Source organism: Chanos chanos, chromosome 6 (assembly GCF_902362185.1).
Source record: "Chanos chanos chromosome 6, fChaCha1.1, whole genome shotgun sequence".
NCBI classification, from domain to species: Eukaryota; Metazoa; Chordata; class Actinopteri; order Gonorynchiformes; family Chanidae; genus Chanos; species Chanos chanos.
The window spans coordinates 16,116,786-16,128,905 of record NC_044500.1 but is presented as its reverse complement, the minus strand read 5'-3'; the positions used below and the strand labels follow the sequence as shown (position 1 = coordinate 16,128,905).

Below are 12,120 nucleotides of genomic sequence, written 5' to 3'. Positions count from 1 at the left end.
AACACAGTCACACCACGGCAATGCAGTAGTGCTGTTAGCGACTCAATGTTTTGGATGAACTGGAGCTTTTTTCTGATTACTCACAAAGAGGCAATTAAATAAACATCAAAAGGGAGAAATCCTGATATTTTTTGTTTTCAGTTAATATGATTGTATTTTATAGTGAATGGAGAGGTAAAAAAAAAGGAGAATGTTTGTATGCTCCATTGGCACGTCACACATTAATAAAACAAAAGATACACTTTTGTGAAGATATAATATCATAAACACTTTACAATATTGTCTAGATTCAATCCTGTGACAATATCTCATTTGACATCTCGCTCTAAATACAAACATTAAGAATTCTTCAGTAAAAAGACTGACGTTCTAATCATCTGAATTGACTCACCTTCCAGATGGCAATCGAAACATTCTGAACATACACAGTTAAATTCAGGGAAATAGTTAGCAGGAGTATGTGGTGTTTTTTTTTTTCCTTGTACCAACAGTGTTGTTCTTGTAATACACGTGCTAATCATAAATAAAGAGACAGACTGTTTTAATGAACACTATGGAAAACTATTAATTCTCACATTTCCGTCTGACTTTTAAAAATCACAGTTTAGTTCTAATCCAGAGGATTCCTTTATATGTAGAAAAGGAAGTCTAAGATGAGGCATCATACACCATTCACAGCCTGTCTGTAAATCTTATGAAGATGGATCTACTTTGAGCATGATTGTTTTAAAATCATCTGAAGACCTTTCTGATGTCAGTTAAAGCTGAAAATCCTCAGGGTTTTAAAAGAGGGTTTTAAAATACCCACTTTTGATTTTTTTTTTTTTTTATCTTTGTCACACCACATGCTCTTTGCAAATCTCTGTTCAGAAACTGCCACAATGACCAAACATTCAAAAAATTAAAATGAATGCACATCACTTACAACACAGATTGCGAATCCAGCAAGTTTTTGTTTTTTTTTTTTCCACTAGCTTTACAGTTCATTACTTGGAGTGATTCATACCGGTAATTATCAAGGCACAGAATGAATTGCATTATTACATTAATATTCAGTCCAGTTTTTCTCTTGTCTTATTCGATCATCAGAGCTCAGTGTAGGCTGGCAGTGATGGAATGGCTGCTTCCCAAGGGCTCAAGTCAGAGGATCAAGTTATCAGGACTTGGCAAACAGACTCTATTGTTGAATTTCTGGTTATGTGTGTGTGTGTGTGTGTGACTGTGTGAAGTATATGGACCTTAGAGAGTTTGCTGGCAACACAAAGACAGACATAGTGTAATCCAGTCAAAGAGTAGCCACCGTCACCTTTGTGAAAGTTACCAAAAGAAACATGGCCTCCTGAACTGGTGTCTGGGCTTTGGTGGACAATGTCTTTGTTTAATAGACACATGAGATTTGTCTGGAGTTCTGGTAAAATCTCTCACAACTATGACTATAATCTTTCATTTTTTTTCTCTTCACTTTATACTTAGGTACAATACCTGGAGATGTATTAACTCTGGCTTTCCTTGTAAATCATTTCCATGAAAGAATACATTGTACAAAAAAAGCCTTGGTGTCATTTGGCAATATCCCATTGTAATATGTGAAAAACATAAAGTAAGGACATACCCTGTCAGAAGAAAAGAACAATGCTAATACAAATAACTGTTACTCAAAAACAACATGGTGCTACTAGTAAGAGATCTCTTTGTTGGCATCCAGGAAAGGCGTTTTTTTTTTTATTGTTTTTGTTTGTTTGTTTTAAGCAGACAGAGTGAAGATTTGGTTATTGATTGTGTCCGTCTTCTAGAACTCCCTTTTTCAATCCGGGTAGGTGCAGAAACCCTGCTATAGATGTGTCTGAATATACAAGATTTAAAAAAAAGAAAAGAAAAGAAAAAAAGTTACAAAATAAAAAAAAAAAAAAAGAAAGCATGGGAAGGTTCTGGGGTTGTTTTTGGCCCAGGAAAAAAAAAAAAGGGGGGGGGGGGCACAGTCATTTGAAGACTCCCTGCCGAAACAGTTTCCGCTTGACCTTTGAGACGTGGTCACTGAACAGCTGTCCTCCTTAGTTCAGGAACTGTGTGTAGCCCTCAGCACCTGTTACTATGACGTCCATCCATATCCTCATGGCCTCCGCTGAGGGGGCCACCATGTAGTACAGTCTGTCATGAGTCTTCACACAGAAGGTCAGCGAGGGATTGGGACTCTGGAAGAAAAAGAAAACAGAAGTTTGACTTTAATGCGGAGGGGGACAAACATTCCCCGACTCTGGTAGAGTTATGTGTTAGAAGGTAAACTCTGGTGACTGTGCTAGCGCATGCAGGGCATTTCCTACATCCAGGACCAAGAGTTTGTGTGAGAGAGTATCAAAATGGAGCTTCACCGCAGTCTTTTTAATCATGTCCTTTCTCACGGGATAATGTTACGGCAAGAGACACGTTTGACGCTGCTTAAAATTAGAGCACTCTGTATAAAACATGCCAGACAGGACTGGATGCTGCTTTATCATCTACACTGATTAATTACTCTTGTTTCCAGACCTACGTACGGTAAACACAGATCAAATCACTACTTCACACAGTCGTTCATATTAATGAGACAAACCACATGAATACACAATTTGATATCTTGCCTAGTTTCATGGAATCGCGCGCACACGCACGCACACACACACACACACAGAGCCACACATGTACACACAGTCTGCATGCCATGCACGCACACACACACACACCTCTCTGCGAAACTGAGGAGGCAGCAGTTCAGAGATGTGCTGGGAGGAATGGATGAAAAGGAGAAGATGCATGATTGGCTATATTTTTTATTTCATGTTTTTAAATGCACAGTTGCTAAGCTGCTTACATGCAGACATGTCGTACGTGAAGACTACACTGTACACGATGCTTCAAAACTGCCATTTCAACTGTGGGGAACAACAGAGTATCTACATGCTAAACATACACATACCACTGTTGAAAAACGGGATGGGCAATCAATGGGGCTACGCTTTTAGCTTAAAACTCCTTCAGTTGTCACGTTTCACACACTTAGGATATGATGAATGGCTCAAGTTCAATTTGGCGCAAATTTTGTTCTGAGAGGGGAAACTGCACAAAAAACACAAGCCTGCAACTGGCTACAATCGAAGATGCAAACAAAAGGTCAGGTCTATGAGGAAATGATTTTCCAATATTCAGCTGAGAAATAAGGAGAGGAGTCATTAATCCCCATTTATCATTAAGACGGAGAGAGACACACAAAAACATGCAGCTCAAGTCTCACACATTGACAGAGTCATACATACATTTGTCAAGTTCAGGTTGAAAAATCCTTTCTGTGAAGCCAGCCAGCCAAGCAAAAGAATAGTGAGAAAAGACAGAGGCCATGGAAAAAAATGCAAAGCAGAAACAAATTTAACTGAAAGGACGAGGGACAACGAATAAAGAGAACTATAGAATAACTCATTTCAGGAATGACAAAAACAACAGACAAAAAGAACAGAAATAGAACTGTCTTTGGAACGAAGTGGGAATATTACAAGAAGTAGAGGAAGAGAGGAAAGGAAGAAACAATACGAAACTGTGCAGAAATAAGACGAAAGAAATGCCATGAGAGAAGAATCAGGTTTCCCCCCAAATCCTACTCATCATTTTGAGGCGGTTTTGTCGGGTTTCGCTTGACGAAGGCGTGACGTACCTTTGTGGCACTGCGTAAGTGATCGTAGTAAACCTCCTCAATAGCCTGGAAGTAGATGACTCCTTTTAGCTTTGTCTCATGCTTATCTGTCAAGAGGAGGAGAGACATTTGTTGTAGAAATGTTATGAGAACAAAAGTCAAAGGAACAATTGTTATGTTCTCCTTCGAGACAATGACCTGGAATGAATAATTAGCTTGGCTCCATGTAAATGTTGAACAGAAACCCACCCCCCCACCCACCCCCCCCCACTTCCATCCTGTTTCAAATAACAAAAGAGCATTCTCTTCCTACAGAGTGTTAGCGGCGCTAACAACGCGATTTCAAGAGCATTGCCACCGATTTCATCACCATTAGTGTAAGGTATGAGGATGAGCTGTTGGGTATTTGTATTCTTCCAGCTAACCTGAGGCATTCAGAAGCCATGGCAGCGACTGTGGGTGGAAGAGAATACTAATTATCCGTATCCCCCTTCTCAAACTTAACCCCATTAGAATAAGTTCATTGTGCTTAAGAAGTCTTTCTTCAACCTCGAGGGAGGATCAAAGCACCGCAACACTTTTTTTCTTTTTTTCCTGCAAAAACAGATTAACATAAGCACCACGCATGGATACTCGTGAAAAGGCTAATTCTATGGAACCTACCCACATAGTAGGAGAATGTCCTTTTAAGTCGGTCAAAAACAAACCAACGTTTTTTCCAAGACTTGATTTTGCCGCCCATTTTGACCAAGTAGCCTTTGCACATCTTCTCTGTGAGGATGATATGATAGCAGGTCTCAACGTTGTGTCCTGATGACTCAACATGGGTGCGGAGGTCAAACTCTTCTTTGCGAATGGGCAGGTACCGTGTCATTGGCCGAGCCTTGAAAAAAAAAAATCACAGGCTATTATTGAAGTTTTTATTAAAACTATATAGGCTTGACTCAAAGGGGATCTACAGCAGAGGTGTGGAGCAAATTCTATGTAACTTTGACTTTTCAGAGGGTCTTAAGTTCTGTACATTTTGCACACTCAGGGTAAGGTCTGTCACAAATCCAGTAATTTCAGACATGTTTCTGGTATTTTGTTGTCAACATGTCAATTTTCATCTGCTATTTCATGTTGTTTACACATTATAATTTCATACACTGTTTCATTATGGTTTACATCTGCATCAGTCTCTCACCTGAGAGAAGTTCTTTGCCCTCATCTTCACCTCCTTCTCTATAAGCTGCTGTCTGTGCACTGTCTCCTCCTGTAGTCGCTTCTCTGCCTCCTCCCGCCTCCTCCTTTCCTCCTCCAGCATCTGTTTCCGGGCTTGACTCTCTCGCTCCTGCAGGACAGCGAATAAGTAGAAATTCAGGAAAAGGATCCAGACTCCTTCATTTAAACGTCTTCATCTATACAAAACCATCACTATCCGTCCCTAAGAAATTGATGCATTTGCATCCGGCCAGTATAGTGTGTTCACACTGAAATCTGACTCACTCTGGATTCAATAAGTCTGGCCTTCTCCAGCTGGGCCTCTTTCAACATCTTCTCCATCTCTTCTATCTTCAGCGCGTCCATTCCGCTAGCACTGTACAACAACCAAAAAAAGAAAAAAGAAAAAAAAAACCCAGAAACTGAGTTATTCTCCAAAAATATCCCAATATCAAATGCTATGCATACTACCTGATTAATTACGCTAAAAAAAAAACTTTTATAAAAGTCGTAATGCATTGCAATAGATCTTTGAAGTGTTTAGACAAGAGGGTAAATAGGCTTCACAAAGAACCCTAAAAGCAACTACTGTGTCGTGTGTTTCACACAGACATGACAGCAGAGCAAGCAGACATGAAAACAGTCAGTCTGTCACATCCCAAGAGTGAGCAAACAGTGGGAGAGCAATGTTGTAATTCAACTGAAGCCCACAAAGCTCTGTGTGTTAGGGACCAGCCCATTTGAATTAACTCCTCAATGAGACAAACAAGTCATGAAAAACGGCCCTTTTTTTTAACAAGCCACACATGAGGAAATTTATAATGAAGAGTATAGCATGAGAGCTACAGTTAAAAATGGGTTGGACGTGAAGCCACTAGAACAAAGCAGCTTATGTAAGTAAACAATCTGAGACTAAATTTTAGGAGGAGGAAATGTGGGTGTGGAGATGCCAGACCTCTGATATGTGTTTATGAAAACGGTTTTTCACCGTGGACGTTTTTGTGGACATAATTACAGCCAGAGTTATTTGCACATGAAAATAAACAGGACACTGCGAAACAGTCTCAGCTTTGTTATAAGAAGGTTCAAAATATTTCTACTCAAGGAGATTTATTTTTTTAAAATAAATAAGCTCCTAAATTCAACGACACTCTGTTAATAGAGTTTTGATGGCAGGGTTAGCTGTCTGTTTTCACACTGCAGCAGACAGAGCAAACTAATGAAGAAATAAACAGTCCCTGCAGGTGTGAAATTAACAGATGGCTAGTCATTTAGCAACAGACAGGCAATGAGGAAGAGCCATTTAACTCATGTGGATTTCTGTCAGATCGCCCGTAGCAACGAGGAAAAACTCATGAAACTCTGCGTGCTCTAACCTGGACATGTTGTCCGGGGAGCAGGCGGAGTTGTTGCCAGTGGAAATGCTGGTGTCCATGCTGTCAGAGCTTTCCAGACTGAGCGTGTCATATGGCTGTTCTCCAGCAGGGGGCGGCTGGTGGTGCAGGATTGAGTGGTGCACCAGCGGAGGCCCGACCTGAGGGAAAGGGCTGTTGAGCTGCGTCTGAGAGCCGCGGAGCGCCTCCCACTGGCACTGGGCTTCCATTGCAGCCTTCTGTTTTAGCTCTGCCAGCCGTCGTCTCTGCTCCTCGATCACCTGCTGGCCTGCACAGAGCAGAACGAGAGAGAAAAGAATGTGAGAGTGAGGCCAAAACGCACGCGCAGGCACGCACGCACACACACAGACACACACACACACACACGTAAACACACAAATATACACACCTCCAAGCCAAGGTTTAAAACAGTCACCAGAAAGATCCAGAATGATGAGCAAAACCAAATAGGCAGAAAATGAATCCACCACCTTGCGTTCTCAGGGCAGTTATATAAATCAGAATATATCTCTGAACACTATTGCCTGTGGGGCCACTCATTCACAAAACTGTCAAATTTAAGTATAAAACATGCCAAGCCAGTAAACCAGTGCCAGTAAACCAGTAATGCACGTTCCCTAAAACAGCAGAGAGTATAACCCAGGAAAATGACTGTGCATCCATAGGATATCACTGTCTGGAAAACAAAAGCTTAGTCATGCCCCCACACATACACTCAAATGTATGTGCTTAGTGTCAAAAGCCCAAGCGAAAACACAAACAATATCAAATGTTGTTTTTTATATGAAATATTCACAAAAACACTCTGAACGTCCCTGTCCATGCCCACTCAATAACTGGTTTGAAAAAAAAAAAAAGACAAGAAAGTGAACAAGTCCCCTTTGAGCAAATGTATAGTTGAGACAAACACATGCATTGTGTGTTCCCTGAGGAGGAAAACAACACAAATGTATTAGTTGAAAGGACAGAGAGAGAAAGTGACGATGATGATGAAGATGAAGATGACGAAGATGATGATGAGTCCACTCCCAGGCTCGTGAGTCTACCTGAGGGTTTGTCCGTGATGGAGGGGAACTCGAACGAAGAGGGCAAGGACTCTGAACGATGGAGAAGTATGTAAAGAGCGGTAAACAGACAGAACAACACACACAGAGTCTTACATCAGAAGAGACGGTGAGGAAGGGAGGGGCATTGGGATGGGTAACCAGGGATTAAAAAAAAAAAAAAAAAAAAAGAAAGAAAGAAACAACCTGTGTACGAATTAAGCTAGATCTGATCAACACAGATCGGTCAACTTCCATTTATTTAAAGCGGTTTGCTTCAAAGGGACCGCAAACGACTGGAGGTGAGTCGTAATCTTCTAAGTGTTTCCCCTTGTAAATGACAGAGTGACTGGAGTCAGTACCTTTTTGCTGTAGGGCCAGCTGCCTCTTGGTCTCGATGTCTTGCAGAGTAGCAGCAAGGTTACGTGGCAGACTGCCAGTACTGTTGGCGACCATTAGGGGGCTCTGAGGAGACGAGAAAAAGAATCTTTTTAAAAAGGGGTTTCTTTTCCAAATGTCCTTTGACAAGGTTAATAAGGAGTATTTTTGAGTAATAATAACATTATGAAGGTACTGAGTGAGTAGCTGTGGGTCAGAACAGTTTTATTTTACCCTAGCTGGAGTGTTACGCCCCAGTGTTGCAGTGCTGTACGGAGGAGACAGCCCTGCGCTTGCTTTGGGTCGTAGTCCCGTCTGACTGGCATCGCTGTCCAGCCTGGAGCGGTACACCTGACATTGTACAAAAAAAAAGCAGGTCACACACTAGATAAGAGCCACTTGTCATTTCCAGTGTCTTCCATTTTCCAGGCCGCTTTGATTTACTGTGTCACAGTTTAAGGTCACATTTCAGCACTTTTACTTCAGTAAACAATTCTCAGGTCTCTCCCTTGCCTTTCTCAAAGTGAACTTTCTCTTCACACAGTTTTGTCCTCTGACTTTTAACCGGTGGTCAAAGGACTTTGACAGGACATGTGATATAGGCATTGTGCATTTAAGTACTGTGTGAAGGCCTCTTTAGGATTCACTAAAAGTTTCTTTGGAACAAAAGGTTTCATCGTCAAACAAGAAAGCTTCCACACTCTTTATTTGTAAAAACTTAATACTTCGCCGACCATCTCAGTAATCATAACAATGTAGCTGGCAGTCCAGAGATTTGGGAGCAGTATGTCAAAAAGTTTGACAAGTCCAAAAAAAACAAAACAAAACAAAACATAACAGGGTGGACAGTCACCCTTTGATAGCCAGCCATTAGCAATCAGCAACATCTGGACAGACACTGAGGTAGAAGAGGCACATGAGGATGAAGGGATGAGAAAAGAGCAGAGAGAGAGAGAGAGGGAGAGAGAAACCGAAGCGCGGCCTGTGCTGGTTACCTGCCCGGGCCTGCGTGCTGAGTAAGCTTTAGCCGGGAGAGGAGGAGGGCAAAGCTGGCTGGAAGAGAGAGGCTCTGCCTCCTCCATCAGCTCCTGGTACCACCGCTCTAAATCCAGAACGGGGATCTGGGGCCTACTCCAGTCTGACTGACACTTTACGCACGTAGCACGAAGAGAGCATAGAGAGGACAGAGAGCAAAAGAGAGAGAGGGAGGGAGGGAGAGAGAAAGAGAGAGAGAGGGAGAGAGGGGATGGAACAGCAGGGAGTGAAGGTAGAGTGGAGGGCAGAGTGAGACAAACGGAGAGAGAGAGAAAAGAGTGTTAATGAGCAAACTAAAAAGCTTGTTTAATGACAGAGTGAGTGATGGAGAGCGATCTGTAGTCTTTGGGTGTTTTGAGCATTTCAGTTGTCTTCTTTCTCTCCAAAGATGCACCAGCTTTTAGACTCTGACCATTTCTAATTACCGTTTTCAAGTCAGTTTCATACATGATCGTCCAACTAAGCATGGCATTTTCCGTCTCTGGTGTAGGCAGAAATTTATTCCTTGTATAAATGTAACCCTAATTGGAAAACATAAGTACTTGCGTACCAAAAAAAAAAGGAGATATTTGTTCACACCAAGTTTCAAACTGCATAAAAGAGCAGGATCTGACTGAGGGGAAATTTAAATTTTTCTATTTAATAATGTATGAATTTTCTGCTTAATAGATTCATTTCCCAAAACCCTGCTGTTCCTAGCATGATCTGAAGAATCACTATATATATATATATATATATATATATACATATATATATATGTACAGCTCTGAAGAATGGTCTGAAGGACTGGTTCATCAAAAGTTATACTATTTTCACAATGTTCTAAAACAGTTATAGTCGCATACAGTAATACCTCACATTTACAACACTGAGAGCACAGTGTAAGTGCAACAGTGTAAGAAATGAAGCTGACACACAATGGAGTTAGGGCCTTCAGAGGGAATCTTCCAGGTTAAAGGGATGAAGTTAGTGGAAAAAGCACACACCTCAAAAGGGAGAGCAAGGGAGGAGCCATGAGGAGAGGATAGGCAGGAGAAGGCGGGATCTGCAAGAGCAGACTGAAGTGATTGGACAGGAGAGGTAGGGGAGGACTCAACCCTCGGCATCCCATACATCTGGTTTAATTGGCCAACAGTGACGTATTCCTTTAGCCACAGAAAGCCACACACAGACATGGACAGGAGAATGAACAGCACAGAGTAAGAATGAGTAAAAAAGAGGACAAAAAGACTGCCCAAAAGATTAGAACCTTTAAAGAGAAAGGTATCAAAAACAATTCAGATATTTTGACTGACTGTTTTGAATTAAGTCAAATTTATCACTGTTATGTTCTGAGATATTCCCTGATCAAAAACATGAGGGTACTTCATCATGTAATGCTTCATTTCCCCACATGTAGATAGAAACAATTTCATGAAACTACAAATAAACAATATTAATTTTAATCATATCAAGATATTAAGTCAATGCTGAAGCAAAAGTGACATATACTAAAATATAGGCAGGGTTTGGTTAATACAAAGCATAAAAGCAAGCAGCCAACTGGAGAGACAGAAATACCAAAATGACCTGTAAATAGACAGAAAGAGTGAGGAGAGGAAGAGGGAAAGAGCCATGGTACCTCACGAGGAGTAGCCACAGCTGGGTCAAGCGCAAGATTGAGGCACTGCGGAGCAGAGCTGGGCAGCTGTGTATCATGGCATTCGTTCCCATACATCTTATAGACATCGGAAAGCCTCAGGTACTCCTGAGAGCCAGAGTTAGGCACATTCACACACAGGACAAAAAGCTGTCAGTTCACTTCCCAACACATACCGTCTGCTCAAACATACACGGACATACACGTGCACGGACGCACACGCACGCACGCACACACACACACACACACACACACACACACACACACACACACACACACACACACACACACAAATGCACACACACACTATAATTCACATAAACCTGCCAGTCATCTCTGAAAAAAAAAAAAAAAAACGTCCGTGGAAAAAAACACCCGCCACATCATTCAACATGTGTTAATCAATTCAGTGATGTGCTGGGCCACCCCCCCCCCCTCCAACAAAAACCAGTTAAATTAAAAAAGAAGGGTCAAGAGTTGCAGAGCTGATCAGATCTCGTAGAGTGAACAGGTGCAGAGGAGTGGTCAGTGTTGCATGCAGTACTGAAGCCTATGTCATCAACACAACAGCATTACACAGCAAGCCTGCAGCATGAGTCTCTCAACTCATCTCTGCTTTTCGCAGCAAAACGGGCCGCCATCAACCAATCAAACGCACTAAACGCCTGCAAATGCGCATTCAATCCTGTGAGACAATTCCGAACACTTTGTGCGGGTTCTACGGTGAGTTTTGGGTTTGTTTGTTTGTTTGTTTGTTTTGGTCATTTCTCAGGCTGCATGCAGGGACAGCTAAGTTACCTCTTGAAGCCTGACGGGATATAAGTGGGGGGAGGAAGAGAGTAAATAGGGAACAGCGGTTCGGCGAGGGGAACGCCGAGAGAGCACATCGTCTAACAGGTCGCTCTCGCTGATGTGAAGCACCACCTGTCCAAAGTTGCACAGGTCAGCTATCGTCCTGTCCGTCTCGTATATTCTCATCATTTGTCTTAATGGGGTTTTTTAAAATATATTTAACTATAAGAGGTGGTTTATAATGGTCAAATACTGTATTTCAACAAAGGTCACCTTCACCTCAGGGGAAATTATGCTGACAAACCACTGTTCCATTATGTTAGAAGTAAAAAAAAAAAAAATCACAGTTAGGTATAGGTAATATGGCTAACTCCACAATGAGGAAACACACACACACACATACAGAAACACTATTGAGTGCAATGTAGAAACCCTTGGATTCTTATAACGTTGGGTTATGATAGGATCAGAAGAGCAAAAGGGATGATATTGAAAAGCAGACGTGGAGAGAGGAGAGGTGATGCGCTTCGCCTCGGTTATGATGAAGCTACGTTATCAAACCCGTCACTCTTCTGCGTCAACCCTACCCCAGTCTGACATTTTAGACGGGTTAATTTTCAGCAAACACATTCTCAGCTGACTTTCCTGATCAAAACAAAATATGTCTCTTTACCTCTTTTATCGTGCTTGAGCCCTTTGGGAAATTCCTCCCGCCGGTTAGGCTAAGATATCTTTTCTCCAAACCAGCCAGTTTTTCTTTTTCCTGTGACAAACAAACAAAATGCTTGAGGCTTAGGAAATATGCTTGCAAACAGTAATTTCACTAGCACCCTGAGGCTCTGAAAACTGTTTACAGTATAGGAAAACATGAATTTGAAATGTCTTCCTCACACATCAAAGGCACATCAGTGTACACTACTCTACATCATAGTGAAGGAAGATTTCTGAACACAGAGAAGGGTTTGTGGAGGCTTT

The 12,120-nt window shown here is 41.7% G+C and overlaps 1 protein-coding gene across 1 annotated transcript in view; it reads right to left on the bottom strand.

The window, feature by feature from the left end:
• Window positions 1-1,553: 1,553 nt before the first annotated feature.
• Window positions 1,554-12,120, bottom strand: part of phldb1b (pleckstrin homology-like domain, family B, member 1b) — a 52,018-nt gene continuing 41,451 nt past the window's right edge. Inside the window, 14 exon segments of the mRNA XM_030776141.1 lie at window positions 1,554-2,192; window positions 3,291-3,320; window positions 3,683-3,768; window positions 4,325-4,544; window positions 4,848-4,994; window positions 5,150-5,240; window positions 6,241-6,526; window positions 7,305-7,355; window positions 7,664-7,766; window positions 7,914-8,030; window positions 8,675-8,827; window positions 9,701-9,859; window positions 10,336-10,461; window positions 11,819-11,908. Coding sequence (XP_030632001.1) covers window positions 2,052-2,192; window positions 3,291-3,320; window positions 3,683-3,768; window positions 4,325-4,544; window positions 4,848-4,994; window positions 5,150-5,240; window positions 6,241-6,526; window positions 7,305-7,355; window positions 7,664-7,766; window positions 7,914-8,030; window positions 8,675-8,827; window positions 9,701-9,859; window positions 10,336-10,461; window positions 11,819-11,908 — 1,800 coding nt within the window. The 3' untranslated portion in view covers window positions 1,554-2,051.